The sequence below is a fragment of the Pleurodeles waltl genome, chromosome 2_1, assembly GCF_031143425.1.
Source record: "Pleurodeles waltl isolate 20211129_DDA chromosome 2_1, aPleWal1.hap1.20221129, whole genome shotgun sequence".
Lineage (NCBI taxonomy): Eukaryota > Metazoa > Chordata > Amphibia > Caudata > Salamandridae > Pleurodeles > Pleurodeles waltl.
This window is the reverse complement of record NC_090438.1, coordinates 110,405,778-110,426,787: the sequence shown is the minus strand read 5'-3', so window position 1 is coordinate 110,426,787 and position 21,010 is coordinate 110,405,778. Positions and strand designations below refer to the sequence as shown.

The 21,010-nt window shown below is 44.1% G+C and overlaps 1 protein-coding gene across 1 annotated transcript in view; it reads left to right on the top strand.

Annotated features, from left to right (window-relative positions):
- ATRX (ATRX chromatin remodeler) overlaps positions 1 to 21,010 on the top strand; it is a 1,138,900-nt gene that overhangs the window by 204,312 nt on the left and 913,578 nt on the right. The window contains exon 10 of the mRNA XM_069211061.1: positions 11,007 to 11,073. Within this exon, the coding sequence (XP_069067162.1) occupies positions 11,007 to 11,073 (67 nt within the window). The remainder of the gene's footprint in view (positions 1 to 11,006; positions 11,074 to 21,010) is intronic.

Here is a 21,010-nt window from a genome sequence, read left to right as displayed (position 1 = left end):
CAAAGCACCTTCAAGAGCTCAGGTGGTATGCCACACCACTGCCTGCCTCCAGTTGTTCAAAGATCTCGGACTTACTATCAATTACCAGAAGTTACATGTTCGCCCCACACAGAAGTTGAATTTCTTAGGAGCGGTACTGGACACTGTCCGCAGCAAGGCGTAATGTCTCGGGAAAGAAAACAAAAGCTGAACACCTTAGCCCGCAAGCTCTCGGCAAAAAAGTGCGTTTCAGTTCGCACCTACAAGTCATTACTGGGAATGATCTCGTCATGCTTTCTGCTGGTCCCAGATTGCAGACTACATAAGAGCAATTAGACGCTCAGTGGCTTCAGGTATAGGGTTCTTTCGAGGACAAAATTCTCATCACATCGGCAATGCGGACCACCATGTCTTGGTGGGCAATACTGGCCAATTTGTCCAGTGGTCTCACGTTTCTTCCTCAGGTGCCCCGCTATAAAGTACCAACGGATGCCTCCCTCGAAGGTTGGGGTGCCCACCTCCAAAATCTCCAAATCAGCAGGTCCTGGACTCGAAAAGACAGTCAACTCCACATAAATCAGCTGGAGCACAAGGCAATAGATTTGTCTCTAAAAGCCTTTTTACCAAGGCTCCAAAACTGTCTTAATCAGGATGGACAATACTACGAGCATGTTTTATCTAAACAAGCAGGGTGGCACAAGGTCTCTGCTGCTCTCGCAACAGGCTCAAAACATATCGAAATGGGCCATAGCACACAACATTTCTCCAAGGTCGGTGGACGTACCAGGACAGACCAATGTTCTGGCAGAGATACCCTGAGCAGGACGATTATCCTGTACCACGAGTGGGAACTGGACCACTGAGAAGAAAAGACAAGATCCCTGTAGGAAGTTGGCTCTGTATGTACTATTTCAAAGTATGAAATAGCATGCACAGAGTCCAAGGGTTCCCCTTAGAGGTAAGATAGTGGCAAAAAGAGACAATTCTAATGCTCTATTTTGTGGTAGTGTGGTCAAGCAGTAGGCTTATCAGAGGGTAGTGTTAAGCATTTGTTGTACACACACAGGCAATAAATGGGGAACACACACTCAAAGACCATTCTAGGCCAATAGGTTTTTATATAGAAAAATATATTTTCTTAGTTTATTTTAAGAACCACAGGTTCAAGATTTACAAACAATACTTTAAATGAAAGGTATTTCACTTAGGAACTTTGAATTAGCAAAATATACAGTTTTCACACAAATGGCAATAAGCTATTTTAAAACTGGACACTGCAATTTTCAACAGTTCATGGGGGAGGTAAGTGTTTGTTAGTTTTGCAGGTAAGTAAACCACCTACAGGGTTCAAGGTTTGGTCCAAGGTAGCCCACCTTTGGGGGTTCAGAGCAACATCAAAATTACCACACCAGCAGCTCAGGGCCAGTCAGGTGCAGAGGTCAAAGTGGTGCCCAAAACGCATAGGCTTCAATGGAGAAGGGGGTGTCCCGGTTCCAGTCTGCCAGCAGGTAAGTACCTGCGTCTTCGGAGGGCAGACCAGGGGGGGTTTTGTAGGGCACGGGGGGGGGGTCACAAGTCAGCACAAAAAGTACACCCTCAGCGGCACGGGGGCGGCCGGGTGCAGAGTGCAAACAGGCATCTGGTTTGCAATGTAGGTTAATGGGAGACCCAGGGGTCTCTTCAGCGATGCAGGAAGGCGAGGCGGGGTGGGGGAGGCTCCTCTGGGTAGCCACCACCTGGGCAAGGGAGAGGGCCACCTGGGGGTTGCTCCTGCACTGGAGGTCGGATCCTTCAGGTCCTGGGGGCTGCGGGTGCAGTGTCCTTACCAGGCGTCTGCTTCTTAGAAGCAGGCAGTCGCGGTCAGGGGAAGCCTCTGGATTCCCTCTGCAGATGTCGCTGTGGGGGCTCAGAGGGGTCAACTCTGGCTACTCACGGGCTCGCAGTCGCCGGGGAGTCCTCCCTGTAGTGTTGGTTCTCCACAAGTCGAGCCGGGGGCGTCGGGTGCAGAGTGCAAAGTCTCACGTTTCCAGCGGGAAACGTGTGTTCTTTCAAAGTTGTTTCTTTGTTGCAAAGATGTTTCTTCTTTGGAGCAGAGCCGCTGTCCTCAGGAGTTCTTGGTGTTTTTAGATGCAGGGTAGTCCTCTGAGGCTTCAGAGGTTGCTGGACCCTGTGGAACGCGTTGCTGTTGCAGTTCTCTTGAAGTGGGGAGACAGGCTGGTAGAGCTGGGGCCAAAGCAGTTGGTGTCTCAGTCTTCTCTGCAGGTTTTTCAGCTCAGCAGTCCTTCTTCGTCTTAGGTTGCAGGAATCTATCTTGCTAGGTTCTGGGAGCCCCTAAATACTCGATTTAGGGGTGTGTTTAGGTCTGGGGGGGTTAGTAGCCAATGGCTACTAGCCCTGAGGGTGGCTACACTCTTTGTGCCTCCTCCCTGAGGGGAGGGGGCACATCCCTAATCTTATTGGGGGAATACTCCATCTGCAAGATGGAGGATTTCTAAAAGTCAGAGTCACCTCAGTTCAGGACACCTTAGGGGCTGTGGAGAAGGGGGTGCTCCGGTTCCAGTCTGCCAGCAGGTAAGTACCCGTGTCCTCGGAGGGCAGACCGGGGGGGTTTGTATGGCACTGGGTTGGGGGTGGGGGGGTTGGACAAACAGGCACACAAAGTACATCCTCAGCGGCACTGGGGCGGCCGGGTGCAGAGTGCTTATGGGTTTCTGATAGGAATCAATGGGGAGACCCGGGGGTCTCTTCAACGATGCAGGCAGGCACGGGGGGGAGGGGTCCTCTGGGTACCCACTACCTGGGCTAGGCAGAGGGTTGTCTGGGGGTCGCTCCTGCACTGGAGTTCGGTTCCTTCAGGTCCTGGGGGCTGCGGGTGCAGTGCTGGTTCCAGGTGTCAGGTTCCTTGTGTGGTCTTTAAAAGTTGCTTCTTTGTTGCAGAAAGTTGCAGTTTGTTGAACAGGGCTGCTGTTCTCTGGAGCTTCTTGGTCCTTTAGATGCAGGGTAGTCCTTTGAGGCTTCAGAGGTCGCTGGACCCTGTTGGATGCGTCACTGTTGCAGTTTTCTTCGAAGTAGGGAGACAGGCCGGTGGGGCTGGGGCCAAATCAGTTGTCGTCTCCGTCTTCACTGCAGGGCCTCAGGTCAGCAGTCCTTCTTTAGGTTGCAGGAATCCCTGTCTACCTCGGTTCTGGGTTTCCCTAAATACTGATTTTAGGGGTGTGTTTAGGTCTGGAATGGCAGTAGCCAATGGCTACTGTCCTTGAGGGTCGCTACACCCTCTTTATGCCTCCTCCCTGTGGGGAGGGGGGCACATCCCTAATCCTAATGGGGGAATCCTCCTTCTACAAGATGGAGTTTTTCTAAAAGTAAGAGTCACCTCAGAACACCTTAGAGGCTGCCCTGACTGGGGGGGTGACTCCTCCTTGTTTTCCTCATTATCTCTTCTAGCCTTGCCACCAAAAGTGGGGGCAGCGGCCGGAGGGGCGGGCATCTCCACTAGCTGGGGTGCCCTGTGGCGCTGTAACAAAGGGGGTGAGCCTTTGAGGCTCACCGCCAGGTGTTAAAGTTCATACAGGGGGAGGTGAGAAGCACTTCCACCCAGTACAGGCTTTGTTCCTGGCCACAGAGTAACAAAGGCACTCTCCCCATGTGGCCAGCAGCATGTCTGGTGGGTGGCAGGCTGGCAAAAACTAGTCAGCCCACACTGGTAGTCGGGTATGTTTTCAGGGGGCATCTCTAAGATGCCCTCTGGGTGTATTTTACAATAAAGTGCACACTGGCATTAGTGTGCATTGTTTTGTGCTGAGAAGTTTGATACCAAACTTCCCAGTCTTCAGTTTAGCCATTATGGTGCTGTGGAGTTCATGGTTAACAGACTCCCAGACCATATACTCTTATGGCTACCCTTCACTTACAATGTCTAAGGTTTTGCTTAGACACTGAAGGGGCATAGTGCTCATGCACATATATGCCCTCACCTGTGGTATAGTGCACCCTGCCTTAGGGCTGTAAGGTGTGAAGCACCTCCACCCAGAGCAGGCTTTGTTTCTGTCCCCAGAGAGGACAAAGGCACTCACCACATGGGGTCAGAAACTCGTCTCTCAGCAGCAGGCTGGCACAGACCAGTCAGTCCTGCACTGAACAATTGGGTAAAATACAGGGGGCATCTCTAAGATGCCCTCTGTGTGCATTTTTTAATAAATCCAACACTGGCATCAGTGTGGGTTTATTATTCTGAGAAGTTTGATACCAAACTTCCCAGTTTTCAGTGTAGCCATTATGGAGCTGTGGAGTTCGTTTTTGACACTCCCAGCCCATATACTCTTATGGCTACCCTGCACTTACAATGTTGAAGGTTTTGCTTAGACACTGTAGGGGCATAGTGCTCATGCACATATGCCCTCACCTGTGGTATAGTGCACCCTGCCTTAGGGCTGTAAGGCCTGTTAGAGGGGTGACTTATCTATACTGCATAGGCAGTGTGAGGTTGGCATGGCACCCTGAGGGGAGTGCCATGTCGACTTAGTCATTTTCTCCCCACCAGCACACACAAGCTGGAAAGCAGTGTGTCTGTGCTGAGTGAGGGGTCCCTAGGGTGGCATAAGACATGCTGCAGCCCTTAGAGACCTTCCCTGGCATCAGGGCCCTTGGTACCAGGGGTACCAGTTACAAGGGAATTACCTGGATGCCAGGGTTGTGCCAATTGTGGGGACAATGGTACATTTTAGGTGAAAGAACACTGGTGCTGGGGCCTGGTTAGCAGGGTCCCAGCACACTTCTCAGTCAAGTCAGCATCAATATCAGGCAAAAAGTGGGGGGGGTAACTGCAACGGGGAGCCATTTCTTTACAAGGGTTGACTTACCTATGCCACAGGCCTTGCGAGGTTGGCATGGCACTCTGAGGGGAGTGCTATGTCGACTTAGTCATTTTCTCCCCACCAGCACACACAAGCTGTGAGGCAGTGTGCATGTGCTGAGTGAGGGGTCCCCATGGTGGCATAAGACATGGCATGCTGCAGCCCTTAGAGACCTTCCCTGGTATCGGGCCCTTGGTACCAGGGGTACCAGTTACAAGGGACGTCCCTGAGTGCCAGGGTTGTGCCAATTGTGGAGACAAAGGTACAGTTTAGGGAAAGAACACTGGTGCTGGGCCTGGTTAGCAGGGTCCCAGCACACTTTCAAATCATAGCTTTGCATCAGCAAAGGTAAAAGGTCAGGGGGTAACCATGCCAAGGAGGCATTTCCTTACACATACCTAATCCTAAACGTCACAGTACCTACAGTAGGTATTTCAATGTCTCACAGGAACCCTTCTCATATTAGGGGATGGGCCCCATCAAGTTTCAGTGGTCCAGAAAAGTTTTTGTCCGCCACAGAATACAGTGTCACCTACCCCAACTTGAAGCTCCTGAAAGGCAGAGGGTCGCCTGGTGGTCACTCCTGCACTGAAGTTTGGTTCCTTTTGGGTATGGGGGCTGCCGGTGTAGTGCTTGGTCCAGGTGTCGGCTTCCTTGTTGCAGGCAGTCACGGTCAGGAGGAGCCTCTGGATTCTCTCTGCATGCGTCACTGTGGGAGTCCAGGGGTTTTTTCTCGGGTTACTCACAAGGTTGCATTCGCCTGGGAGTCCTCCCTGTAGTGTTGGTTCTCTGGAGCTCGAGTATGGGGCGTCGGGTGCAGAGGGTGAAGTCTCACGCTTCCAGCGGGAAGAGTGAGTTCTTTAAAAGTTGTTTTTTTGTTGCAAAGATGTTGCTGTGGGTGAACATTGCTGCTGTTCTCTGGAGTTTCTTGGTCCTTCGGGTTTCAGGGCATTCCTCTGAGGCTTCAGAGGTCGCTGGTCCCTGTCTGATGCGTCGCTGTTCATTTTTCTCTGTCAGGAGACTGGCTGGGAGGGTCGGGCCAAAGCAGTTGTCATCTCTGTTGTTTCTGCAGGGCTTTCAAGTGAGCAGTCCTTTTTGTTTCAGGTTACAGGAATCTGATTTCCTGGTTTCTGGGGTCCCCCTAAATACTGAATTTAGGGGTGTGTTTAGGTAAGAAGGTCAGTAGCCAATGGCTACTGTCCTGAAGGGTGGCTACACCCTCTTTGTACCTCCTCCCTGAGAGGATAGGGGGAGGACACATCCCTAATCCTATTGGGGGGGGGGGGAATCCTCCAATCTCAAGGTGGAGGATTTCGAAAGGTAGGGGTCACCTCAGCTCAGGACACCTTATGGGCTGTCCTGACTGGTGGGCGACTCCTCCTCCTCCTTGTTTTTCTCATTATCTCCTCCAACCTTGCTGCCAAAAGTAGGGGCAGTGGCCGGAGGGGGCGGGCATCTCCACTAGCTGGGATGCCCTGGGGCGCTGTAACAAAAGGGGTGAGCCTTTGAGGCTGACCGCCAGGTGTTACAGTTCCTGCAGTGGGAGGGGAGAAGCACCTCCACCCAGTACAGACTTTGCTCTTGGCCACAGAGTGACATGCACATATGCCCTCACATGTGGTATAGTGCACCCTGCCTTAGGGCTGTAAGGCGTGCTAGAGGGGTGACTTACCTATGCCGCAGGCAGTGTGAGGTTGGAATGGCACTCTGAGGGGAGTGCCATGTCGACTGTAATTTTCTCCCCACCAGCACACACAAGCTGGCAAGCAGTGTGTATGTGCTGAGTGAGGGGTCCCCAGGGTGGAATAAGACATGCTGCAGCCCTTAGATACCTTTCCTGGCATTAGGGCCCTTGGTTCCATTTACAAGGGACTTATCTGGGTGCCAGGGCTGTGCCAATTGTGGGAAAAGAGGTACAGTTTAGGGAAAGAACACTGGTGCTGGGGCCTGGTTAGCAGGGTCCCAGCACTCTTTCAGTCATAACTGGCATCAACAAATGGCAAAAAGTCAGGGGGTAACCATGCCAAGGAGGCATTTCCTTATGTTGTTTCAAAATAGCATTGTTTATGGTCATAGTAAAGCTAAGTGCTTTCTTTGAGACAGGTTAAAGGTGTAATACCACTAAAAGGATGACTGAGACAGCTTCACTCTGAGGGAGAGTCACACCCAGACATCTGCAAAGCAGCTATGGGTAAAAGAAGGTACACTTTGACCAAGCACAACTGCCTGGATCTGAATGCATTAGGTAACTCTTTTGTGGGCCAGGCAGTCCTAGGAAGCCTGTTTCATTAAAGATGATTGTGCTTCCCACATATTTTGACGTTTTGCAACATGAGTTCTTTTCTGGATTCACATGCTGTGCATTATTCTGCCATTTAGTGGTTGGGTCCTGAAAAGTCTTTGTTTTCGGTTTTATTTATTTTTCCCCCTTTGGTGTCGTTGACCACCATTTGGTGCTTGGTTTGTCCCCTGTGTTACATTAGACCGTGCCCAGGATGTTCCTGAGTGTGGTAGCCATCTTCAGATTCAACCCCCCGCCCACCAACACCCCCCTCGGTTGGATATGGAAGCAAAAGGAGGAGCTCTGAAGTTTTTACGAACAACGCTGAAGAATCCAAAGTAAGACGTTTTCTTTTTTTTTTAAAGAAAATCGTCAAAAGACAGATGGAGAAGAGTGATAGAGGAAGGGAACCTTTTCCCCCACACCTCAGGAGAGGACCCTGCCAGACTTCTCATGTGGCCTGAGAATGAAACAAGATAGGGGTCATGGAAAACAGCCCTTTTAAGTTTTGCTCAAACTGCCATCACAAATTTGCTCAACGTGACCTGCTCTAAGTCTCTAACCTTTGTCTGCCAAGGGACCACAGGGGGGTGAGGACTGTGATGCCTGCGCCGCGTTCATGCCAAAGACTTAAGTCTCGCCGAAAACCGAGAGAAGAGCATCACACAGCAATGTGAGCCAAAATCCACAACTGTTCCTGCAGGATCTAGGCATTTCCATCAACGGCGAGGAACAGGTCGGAGGTGCTGAATCAACCCATGGGGGAATCAGACATATAAATTCTCAAGGGGGATGTGGAGATGAAACGTGCAGTGAAGGATGTCAAGGAAAAAACAGGAGAAGGTAAAAAGACCGTAAAAGCCCTCCGAGGCCAAGGTCCCCGAAAAAGTCACACAAGGCAGCCCGATGCCCAAGAAAAAAGCGATCAAGGGTCAGCCGCGAAGAGGCCCACAGATCCCAGTTCCGAGAGACTAAAGGCAGACGTTCGAAGCAGACAAAACCCCCCCATGGCTCGAGAGTCCCCGAAAGCGACCCCGAGACCTTCAGAGGAGGAACAAACCTCTCTGGAAAAAGAGGATATCCTAAACGTGGGACACTGAAAAGGCTTTAGAGTTGGAGACGAAAAGGCTGGAGTACAAAGTGTCAGTGCTTCTTCAGGGCAAGGAGGAGTTTGGCGGGCATTAAAGGAACTCGGAGTTCCAAGCAAGCTTCCACAACCATGGATGTCGAAGAGGTCTACAACTACTCCTCAAGACCTTCTCATACGGCATCACTTTCTACAATGCCCTTATCGAACTTGCTGCCGAAAAGTATGGTGTACGTTTTGAGGAGGAGAAAGGAGACTGATGCTTTCTCCTAGAAACCCTTATGCCAACATGTAAGGGAAACCTGTATCTCTCAATATTGCCTAGCATACTGGACCAGGGCAAGGAAGCTTTCAAAGGGCCAGCTTCAAGAAAAAGTGTAACACCAAGGATAAAAAAAAACAAAAGTATAAGCCTTCTCCAAAGGACCCCAAATACACCCAGCTGAACACTGGCATACTCCATCATTGTTACCCCTAGAAGGAGGAGTAATGCCCATACCTTCAAAGGTACACCACCCAAAAAGGAAAGCAAAAAGGCTGGACGTGGTAGGGAGAAAAATGGAAAGGAAAGCTGCTACACAATGGCGGATAGCCAATTCCAGTGCCCTACTCAATAGGAACGGACACCTACAATGGGATGAGATCCAAGAAATAATGAAAAACTCCCAGAGGGGACCAGGAGAAGAGCCAAGGGAATTATTCAGGAGGGGAAAATAACACAAACAAGTGTTTAAAATCTGCATTGGATGCAGCAAATACAACTAGCAAACAGATGTGTACAGGCACAACCCTTAGAAGACGTGCCTGGCTGAGGATCTCAGGCTTTGAACCTGAAGTCTAGGGTTTAGTTATCAATAAACCCTTCACAGGAGAGGCCTTGTTCGGCACAGGAGTAGACGAGTCCTTAGAACAAATTTAAAAAAAAGGATGAGTCAGCGAAGGCAACAGGTGCCTTACAAAAGGACAGCATCAACAAGACCAATGCAGCACACAACAGGCTGATCAAGTATACCACCAATGGCGACAACCCTTTTGTAGTAGAGGGTGGGCTAGAGGGCAAACCTCCAGAGGAGATGGAGGAAGTTCAAAGTGACTCAACAGCCTCAAACCCACACACACCAGTAGAGGCAGAATAGCTCATTGCCCACAAGAATGGACAAAAATAACGGACAAGTAGGTATTAAACTTGGTGCTCCACGGTTACTGTATAGAATTACCAAGACCACCAAAGAGGAAAAAGTATCGGGAAAAAGAACTGGTGTTACTAAGGAAGGAAATAAAAGAACTCCTGCAGAAACATGCAGTAGAGAGGGTACCAACAACAGAGCTAAACATGGGAAACTACTCCTTATTTTCTGGTGCCAAAACAAGACCTCACACGAATACCAATCCTGGGCCTCAGATTCATAAACCAATTAATTCGCATGCAACACTTGAAATGACAGCGCTACAGGTGGCAATTCTGCTCCTGCAAAAGGGAGACTGCAAGTCAACCATAGACTTAAAGCATGCCTACCTGCACATACATATGAATCAAGCACACAAAAAAGTACCTCAGATTCGTACTCAAGAAGTACGCTATCAATCAAAGTATTAGCCATTGGAATAAAGCCTGCACCAAAGGTTTTAACAGTGTCTAGCTACAGTTGCAGCCTTCTTGAGAAGAAAGGGAATCCATGTTTACCCTCACCCTACCTGGACAACTGGCTAGTGAAGGCCAAAATAAAGGAGAAATGTCAAAAAGACATTCAAACAGTGATCACAACCCTACAAAAACTGGGTTTTTCCTATAAACCACACAATCATCACCGGAACCACAAATGGAAAAGACTTTCCTGGGAGCAACACTAGATGTGAAAAAAAGCATACCTAGCTCTTGGGAGAGTAGAGGCAATCACAGACCAAACTCACCTTTTTACTAGAGGAGACAATCTCTGACAGTGAGGATGGTCATGAAACGGATGTGCATGATGGCATCATCCATCCCCCTCATAACTCGCACAACACTCCACATGCACCCTTTCCAAGAATGGCTATGCAACCACTGGACACAAACCACAGGGAGTTGGGAAGATCTAGTGGGTATAACAGCGAAAATACAGGAGGAGGTACAATGGTGGGCATCAAAACACAGCCTTCAAAGCAACAACCTTCAGCCACTAGATGGCGGAATAATACACAGCATGTGAATCCAGATAACTCTTCAATCTGCAAAAGCACTCCTACTGGTAAGCAACCATTTAGTTTCTGTTCTGCTAGAGATTTATTTAAACATCTGAATCTATGAAAAAACACTTGCAACTACAGTTATCCAGCGTTAGTATCTTTTAAAGATTCACATCTTCCTTTCTCGCCTGCCAAAGATTCACTATAAACTCAAAGTAGCTTTTACACTTAAGCTAATAGAATCCAACCTCTGATGACCTCTTTGGCTGACGAGCAGGTTCCTTCCACCTCTTTAGCTCAAGTTTGTGTAGTTTCCAGCCGGGTGGATGTTCTACTAAAACTGTAATGTTGGACATGTGGCTGTTAATATTTTTTCATTGCTGTTTTAAAATTACCACGGATTTCCAGCTCAGCTGGGAATGTTTTGAGCATGTGAGTTTGTGAAAGATACTAATGCTGAAGAACTGGAGTTACAGGTAGGTCATTTCTTCTCTGTTCTTCAAAGGATGATTTTATCCTTAATATGTAAGCCGTGTGTTATGGAAGCACACTAAAAAGCTGTTGGCTGCAGGTTATGTGTTTGCTTTATTTTAACTTTCACACATGAAAACATTTTTTTTGTTTTTTTTAAATTATGTAGGAGATGAAGCCAAATCGGGGCCTATTGCCTTGGATGACGATGATGATGACGATGACCCCGAGAATAGGTATGATTCCATCTGTACGGACTTTAAAAAGATTATAACACACCCTAGGCGTGGGCCTAAAGCAAAGCAACGGAACATCAAGCAGGTTGTAAAAACACGGACTTCCTGCCTTGTAAAGACTCGCTCTCTGTCCGCAAGCAAGTTTGAACGTGTGGCTGACAAACTAAGGCCAAAACACTCAAAATGATAAAAAAAAAAAAAAAAAAAATCCATTTGTTTACACACCTTGCGTAGGGTGTGTTATAAATGCATAGTAGCACTGTCAATTATTTCCAATGTTCCATTTACGTTTTCTTTGCCTGTTACTTACCTCAGCAGGTTAATGTCCTGTACTAATTCTAAATGGGCAACCAGACCGGATAAAGGTGACTGTACATATACCGGTTCTCTTGTCAGACTAATTGTTACTTCTGCTCCTGTTTACTCCTAATTTGATTGATCTTTATTTTTTTATGAACATATACCAAAGAATGTGCAAAATTGAATACGTACTGTAAAGAAATGCTTTTATCTAATATGTTAGATACCTTTATACATATTTCCAGATAGATTTTGGTAGTCTATTTTTGCTAATTATTTTTAAACAATAGTGCAGGTCCTGCGGCCTTAAACGCAGAGTAAAGTTAAGTGTGATTACCAATGGCTGATCTCTACAGAAAACTGGTGGAAAAGCAGAATGGAATTCTGGTGTTCACTGCCCCAAACTTACAACTGCATTTGGGAAGCACTGCATATTAAAATGTAGTGGTTTTCCTGTATATTAATCTGTCGTCTTGGACCTGTCTGTCCAAATTAAGTGCCATAAAATGTCCCATTTTTAAATTGGCTTAGCTGACCATGTATGTATTCCACTAGTTTGTCACTTAGAGTGAAGTCACAGAATGACTTGTTAGGCCAGTTGCAATTTTGTAGACCGTTTACAGTTCATCCTGCTACCTGTTTGATTTTCCTTCTGCTTAAACCTAAGCTACTGCTACTCTGTTAATTGTTTTTAAATTATTTTCGTTTGGGAATGAAGGATATTGATAAATGAGGCTTACACCTAAGGTAGTGTGGTGATATAGGGACTGGTTGAGAACTCTACAACTGTTCTGTAACAGGTACATATTCTGTTGGTTTCATTTGCTCATTTGTGTTTGGATTTATGTATATAATAATTGCATGAGTAACTTTTGAGTACTGTGAGGTTCCACCTCCCCTCTTAACACAATCTCGAAACAAACGGGAACTAAAACTGCTTAAACCACATGATAGCAGAGTGACTTTGTTTAGACAGGAGATGTATCCAGTTCAGCGTATAGGGATACCTCTAGGGTATCATTTGATAAGGTAAAATTGACAGAAAGCCTCTCAAGTGTGCCTCATTGTGCATACCTAAATTACGTTGCACTCAGTTTTACATAGTTGTGCTGCTCGTTTCTTCTACTTTGCGACAGTGGTGAATATAATGCTGTAGTATGGAGGGGATATCAGTTGTGCAGTTATTTGCAGAATAGACCTATGTTCCGCCTACATTGTCCTGCTATTTCCTGCGTTGATTAACAATTCACAAAATGCGTTTGATTTGTGAAGTTACGCAGTATTACAAGTTTTATTTATTTTTGTACATGCAGTGATGTTAAGCTGTCAACTGACAATCTATTTTATATAATTAAACTGGTTGATTTGTTCCTAATGCCTGATTTGTATATTGCAGTGATAAAATATAAAAGTTACATTTCTGTAGCAAAGATTTATATTTTTAAATCTCACATGGGCAAAATGCTTTAATATATTACCGACAAAGTTTTATTAGTGCAAAACTGTCTAGTTTATTTAGATTGTTTTTTTTGGGTTAAATCATGTACGAAGGTTTAGACATTACAGTATTATCATTTCGGTGTTTAAAAGTGTAGATGTTCTTACTTTTAAGGTAAAAAAAATCTACTGACTTAAGTAACACGTTTTGCACGTTGAGCGTATTTTATTTGTATTGGGTGACAGCATTCTATTGTTTTAAGTATTTCATCAACCTGCTGGGCTATAAATCTGGCAGACGAGCTGCTAAATTAAAGCAGTTTCCTTGGTATGTTTGGTTTTCACCAAGAATGCTGGTGTGCTTATAAATCTCTAGTTAAGACAGAATCATCCATGCACTTACACAACTCTACCAAAACCGACACTTGAATCCTGTCCTCGGATGCCCTTAAGCCATCTTCTAAACAAGCATTTGTAACTTGGTCTTGATATGGCAATGATGTGACAGTTAATAAATTCTGTGATTTTGCTGCTCCACTGCCTCTAAACTGGTACTGTTAAAATGTTTGCAGTATTTGTCTTCAAGGCGGGAGGATGGGAACAGTGGTTTAATGCATAATGCTTTCAAATATATTATGAATGCAATAAATTTTTGTAAAAATGTCTTGTCCAAGCATTTATTTTGCATTGCAAGGGTAGTAGTTCTTGCTTTTGAAAAGGATGTTAAAAAGGCATATACTGTTTGTTTTGTACTACATTTGCTTTTAATGTGGCGATTTAAAAAATGTTTCTCCTGTTGACAGTCTCTTGCTACTGCAAATCTTTACTATTGAAAAGTCAAATCTTTAGCAGTTTTCTCTAGTTAAAAAAAAGTTTGAAAATGTTTGGCAACTTGAATTGTTCATACTTTTAGTTAACTGCTTACAGTAAAATAGTGCATACAGTTTGTGTATAGTTTTACTTTTTTATATCTTATGTTGCCTTCTTCCTGAACGTGGAGCACACCTTTGTTCCCTAGTTTCACGTGCTACCCTTTCACTGCTAGTATGATCAAAACACTTTAGTCACTTTCCTCCCTGTCATTACACAATACCCTTCCAACAAGCAGTGTGACTGGGTAGTCCAGCATGAACATGAAGTATCACTTGCCCCAAAGTGTGACAATTTGCAAACAATTTGGGTATCCAAGACCTGGGATGGTAATTCTTGACCTACGTCAGGTGCACACATAGCATATATACACAACACACTAGTAGCTTGCCTTGTCCCTTAATGCAACCAGCATAAAATTCTGATCCATTGTGCTAGCCATTCCATTCCATGTACATAGAATCCTCTCCCATCCCTCAAAATATACTTTTTCTTATTAACATCCTGTGTTAATCAGTGAGAGACACTAAGAAGATTTTGTGTGCCTAAGTTGAAGATTCTTTAGTCCATGTTGATAACATCCTCTCAAAATAGTGTAATCTTAGGACGTTTCTGCAGAATGCACAAAATCATTCCCTTTTTACCCACACGTCAACCAGCATAGGTCCAGTCCGTTACTGGCCAATTTAGAGAACCTGGCCCTAGATTAATTGTCTGAAAATACAATTTTTAAGCAACCACTGTTGAGTTTGTAGGACAGTCATTTTTCATAAAGCACTATGCCGTAAAATCATGTGATTGGTAAATGATCTCAGCCTTTCAATGTTTTGGATATTTAAGAATTCGAAATACTCTACATACTTTATGCCTGTTTTTCTTGAATATCCTATTTCTTCAAACATGTTAATGATCTCGTTTCTTTTTTAATTTTTTCATAATGGTAAAAAACCCAGAGTCTTGGTAGGTGTACAACCCCTTACCGTCGGGTAAACCATTTAAAGGCACATATTACAGTGATCTGCGTAGCATTCCCAGTTCTTTTCATCTCCTTTTTGCACCATGTTTTTCCTTGAAAACTAATGATTAAATCATGTTCTTCGGTTACCATGAAGTCTGAAAAGGTGCGTTTCTAGAACGGATATAAAAACAGAGCAATTGTTCCAAGATGGAATAGGCGATCCAAGAATCTATCTTTCATTTACTTTTTAGCCATGCTTCTCTTTAGAAAAATGTGCCCACATTTGTGTCCTAATGACATGAGTGGTGGGTCCCATTCGTGGTGCTGTCACATATCCAATTTACTGAGTGAAATGAGTTTTGCTGAAATCCAGTTGTAGTCTGGTGTGGTGTTGGCTTTCGAAGGGTTCTTTTATCCTGTCATTGTTAGCTGTCTGGAAAGTGATGTTTGTATGAGTCGTGGTGACAAGATACACTGAGCCAGGTCTGGAAGCGAAAGTGGCTCTGGAAAATGTTTTGCTTGCAGCCTCTTATTGCATTAAATGAGAAGAGCATGGTTTTAGGGCCAGTTTTAGCAATGTTAGGAATAGCGATGACCTAATTGCGATTTTCTGCAAATCGCATTGAGGAATTTGCTCTTCGTAATGTATAAAGCTCAGTTTCATTTAGCGATTCATAATAGCTCGCAAATCGGCCTACCTCATGGATGATGAGGCAGGTCGCAATTTGTAATCCATTTTGAACGCTGCAATCACAGGGGTGATGGCATACCGAGGTCCGCAGACTACTATGTCTGAGATTGCTTTTAAATAAAGCAGATTTGTTTTTTATTACCTTTAAAAAGAAACATTTCTATTTTTCTTTTTTTTTTTTCTCTTGGTTGAGATGAAGCAAGGCTGGCTGTGGACCACTGCCTGCTCTTAAACTTTTTCTTTTACGTTCTCTTTTGCAAATTCGTTGCCACTAAACTTTGTTAGTTGGTAAATTGTTTTGTGCCCCCGGATTTCAGTTGCAAAAAACATTTATACATACCATTCTGATACGGTATTTGGAAGAGACCCCTTTTCAAATCTTGAAATGGTATTTGGTTACAAACCAATATTGAAATTTGCTAACATGCTACAGAATTGCGGTTTGGGTTTGCTACGTACCAAAATGCTTTTATGCAGTCACAAATGGGCCAGTTCTGGGAATCAGCTGTTGGTGACCAGAAAAAAAAGCTTGATACATGGGGCTCTTGGTGTCATATTCAATTTACATCAATTTTAATTCTGTCAGCAAAAAGCCTTTTCTTTGCACATAGAGGCACTTGTAAGCTTGTCCCGCGGATTGGGATAGAACTCTGTAGCATTTTTTCTCAGCAACACGTCCCACGTCTGTCTATAAGAGTAGTGTGTGTGATGGAAACATGGAATGTGACGCAGATGTGTATTTATATCAATGGTGAAGCACATATGTGATGTATACACTGCTAGAAGCACACCCGTCATAAATCAACCTCTTTTTTTTTTTTAAATTCATAATGCTAGTTGGTATGATGTCAAACATGATTTCTCCCGGATTTAGTAGCCTATTAAAATGTTTATACCCTAGAAATTAATCTGTTGTATTTTCGAGCGTTGCCATTGTATCGCATATTCCTTGCCGTCTGAGTATTAGTCACATATTATAGCATGCTTCTATTTGCTGTTCAGTGTGCGATTCAGTTAGAGCTAGCGGTCAAATTAGCTTGGCAATGCAGTTCTACATGTGGGTGCTCATATTTGCTAATGGTGGTGCTTAAATCTACCTGAGACAATAAGAACTGGTAGTGTGTAAACACATTGAATGCTTGCACCATATCGCCTTGGTGTGGAGAGATTCTGTTGTGATGCCAGTTTCCATATTGCCCCTCCATGTAAAGCACTTACTGTGGTTCACAAACATTTCCTTGTTTCGAAGTCTAGCGAATTGAAAGCCAGTGGGGAGGAGCCACTTAAGCACCCATCTCTTTTGCTAGTTCTTATGGGGTAGGTGACATCGGCTCGCTGCGGGCAGCAGGGAGCCATGGAGTGGCTGCTGCTGAGCAGTTCCTCATACCGCTCTTCTTAAACCAACATACAAAAATGCAGAGTAAATCTGTTCCTACAACACATTATTTCTACGTGTTATTCTTGTAGGTCCCTACATACAGTACTCATAGGCCACAAGTGAAATGATACTGCCTTTATAGTTCATATTTGCATGTGCTCGTAAGTGCAGTCTTACTGTGTGCATTACTCGTTATCTTTTCCTTATTTTTATTTTTAAAGTTAAGCAGTAGACCAGTGCTAATGAGCATCCGAAGCCGGTGAGGGGCAGCCCAACTATTAGCTTGGGTAATCGACTACAACTCCTTCAGATCCAAGAGCAGTATGATGCCCTTGGCCCACAGTAGCAGTTCCTTGTCCTCTGTTATAAATGTTCAGTACCGATTATGTAATAACTGTATATTTAATTTTCAGTTATTGAAGGAATTTCATAGTGTTGAATGAAACTTGTAATTTTCACGTTTGCATTCCAAATTAGTAACCTGAAAATTGGACTAGATTGGCTTCATGTTTGTGAGCTGAAAATATAGGAGAGAGTCTTAATAGTCTTTGTGCTGCTGAAGAGTTAATTTTTGCACATTTCTAGCTTCGGTGACCAGAGTGAGGTTCGCAGTGTATCATTGCCTCATTTGCCTAGGAGCATTTAAAACGGTGTGAAGGGCAGTGGGGTCCAAAAACGTCATACTGTCATCTAGAAAGCTTATTACATCCTGAAGATAATCTTCGTTTGATGAACGACCACTGACTAGATCGGAGTTTTGATCTCAGTGTATGTATTTTTGTCAGGATTTAAAATGAGAATTTGTGGTTCAAAGTAATTTTTTTTTTTTTTTTTTTTTTTTAAATAGGTAAAACTGTTTATAGTGTGTCGTAGGAACGGAATAGAAAGAATATTCTGAATCATCATACATGATCGTTTAAATTACCTTATTAATTGCACAAGATAAAGGTTTTGCCAATCTACACTAATGTTTTAAAAAAACAAAACGTTCTTTTTTGTGCAGAAGACAATTATTCCAGTCTAACCTACCAACATACATCTTACCAGCATGGTCAACTGTAGGCTGCCATACAAAACCACACAAGAGAGAACGCTGCCCACGCCCTCACAGGTCTCCACTTCCTCCAGTAGAGCCCAGGATATTCCCACCAGGCTCCATTAATGCTTGCATGTTTACAGGGACAGTGCTTCCAGATTTTGATGTGTTTGCAGGCAGCCTCACACTTGGTTAATTGGCTTCTTAATCCAGTCCCCCTTTACATCCTTCAAATGGAGGCAGTCAGCCTTCTTTCGGTGCCTAGCAGTGCCTCTCTTGGCCATCACAATGCCATTGTATATCTGAGTCTAGATTGAGGTTTATATGCAAGCTGGTCATCCTGGGGTCTGCTGTCTGCTTCCAGTAGTAAATCTTATTCTTGAGTACTTCTCTTCATCGAAGTTACTTAACGGGGCCTGCGAGTTTTAGCCTTAAATAATGTCTTATTTTTGTGTTTCAATTAATAGATATAAAAACTGCACTATTACACCAAATGAAAAACAATGTATACAAAACTGTACTTCTGATGCAGAAATAAGTTTACTGCTTAAATGTTGCTTTACAGTGTGACGTGAAGTATTCACCAGATACCTGCTTGTCACTACACATAGAATGGATCTAGTCAGTTGCAACTTGGTCTTCTGAACCTTTCAAATATACCTTGAAAAGCATGTCAGAATTATTTTGTTTGGATGTTCGCAACAATCAAACCTTTGTAGCCCTGCTTGAAACAAACACAAATATACAAATTATTGAAAGGTGTTCACTAAAAACACAGGACTGGTCGGGTGTGGCCACCCATTTTGTATAGCAGCCTTTTAGTACAGTAATGTAGCATCCTATCCCTTGTTTACTCGTGAACTGAAAGTAGTCTCAAAACCCAAGTGTATTTTATTGCTTACTTTTCAGTCGTACCCTTTGTTTTTATTTTATTTATTTATTTTATGTTCACCATCTCCGGCCAGAACTAATACTGTTTCATCAACTTGAAAATATTTGCATCTCCACTTTGTCAATCCAACGTGTACATATGTACTCTTCCAACTGGTTGAAAAAGCCCTTGTCCCTAAACTCCAGCAACTGATACCACTTGTTTGCTTCTAACTTTAGGCAGTTTAAAAAAGGAAAAAACCCACTCTAACACTACTTTAAAAAAAAAAAAAAAAAAAAGACAACTCTGGTTAGGTCGTTCTAATGGCATAGTGTCCCCTTTTATGGTCTCCATTTGAAGGGTAGCGGGGGGATTCTGAAGAAAATACCTTGCGCTCTACTTAAACAATGCCTTTGTCCTGGACACAAGTGATCATTTTGAGTCTGGCTTTAGAACCAGGCATGGCACTAACGAATGGCTTAGATGACTTACTTGCTGCATTAGATGATTGGGGTAGGCACGAAGCGGGTTGTCTGCAATGCGAACCTGGTCTTGACTGTTCGTGTGGTCCAATCTTTATTTCTAATTATTTCCATGTACCAACCTGAAAAATCATAATCTAAAAGTCCTTTGTTCAACTTTGAGGTATGTTGGAGATCTGGTAATGTGGTTTAAGCTTATAACCTGTGGAGGATGGCATCTTGTAAACCCACTTCCTTTCCTTAATTACTGATGTTCTGCATTGTAGGATGCTCACTGCTGGCAATAAATGTTAAATATTCCCGCCAATGTACGTTGACCCTGGAAGACTTCCACAGGGCAGTAAAATAATCTTCATTGAATGGAAGTATGCATTTCAAAGTCATATATGCCACCTCCAGGATGACTCTTGCAGGGTTTTTCTCTATGGAATAGCTAATTTAGGTAGCAGTGAAAAGGCTTCAGTGCACCATCTACCTGAAAGATTTTTAGCATCCCAGAGTAGAAACATATGCAACCCTGAATCTCATTTGAGAAAATGTAACGAAAATAATGCCTACTAAGTTAAAGTCCCCTAGATTAAAGATGACACTACTCTCTTAAGGGTTCAGCAGCTTTCCTTTCTCATCATGCACTGTGTTGGCAGTTTGCCTCTCCTGCTCATTTTTTGGGTTCTTGCTGACTACAACCTAGAACACTTTAGGGAGATTTTCTCCCAGTTTGACAGCCTCCCCCCCCCCCCCCCCCCCCCCCCCCCATTTTACTCATTTGTGGACTTTACTCAACGTCTTTTAAATCCCTTCAGCAAATCAACTGTTTTTCCATGGATGTGAGGTGACATTTTCACACAGTCCTTTACTTTTCATGAAGTTCTCTTCCTGTGGGAGGAAGAAGTCTGCCACAGATCCTCACTTTTTTAGTGTGACTGTAGTTATCATATTCACTCAAATCTTGTGGGTTCTTTCAAAACCTACTACAGCAAAGGAACACATTTGCCTAGACTTTTGGAGGACCTGAAGCCTGAGCAAGAGACTAGGACACAGAGTACATCCTCTACTGAACCTTTGCATTCTCCATTAAGGGACGATGTGGAGGGGAGATCCACGAAAGGATACAGCATAAACACCACAGTCCCCACTCTAGGTAACCCCAAAGGTCACAAGCACGGTTGCTGTCCAGACCAGCTTCAGCACCATCATGTTCATTGTTGGTGAGGACATCGCCAACAACAATATCGTCAGTCCTACATCTAGGCTTGTGCTGTGTAGACCTCCTGAAACAGTCTTAAGTTTATAGCGCCAAACAGATCAATGTTGACATATTTTGCTGATTATCCTTTTTCTGACTAGACTCTAGCATAATAATGCCAAATTATTCTGTACACTGCTTGCACTTCTGCTTTAAAAATGACAATAATTCCTTCCACTGATTTTAGGATCCATTACCACCTTTAGAGCTACCATTGAAACCAAAAATAATGGAAAAGAGCACAAAACTGTCACCAATCTGAAAATGCCTTTGCGTGTGCCATCTCTATTTCCTCCAGCCACCTCTGACACAGTGTTATACTTGATCACCATCTGTTTGTTCCACATCAGATTGTTTTTCAACATACACTCAGACTTCTACATCTACTTTGTGCACATCTCCAGTGGATGACATCACTACTTTTTAGGATCTACTCCTACTCATAATGGACACACATACACTAAGTATGCAATTAGAGGTACTACAAACATCCATCTATGTGATCATTGAGACACATCAGCCTAAATCAGCTCCCAGATCAACTTTGCCACTAGTTCCAAGTTTTGCAGAAGTGGTGAAGGAGAAATTTCTCTTTCCTGCAACCATAAAGACAACAATACCTAAACTGTAAATGTAATATGAGATATCAAAGCAAGCCTTACTTTTGC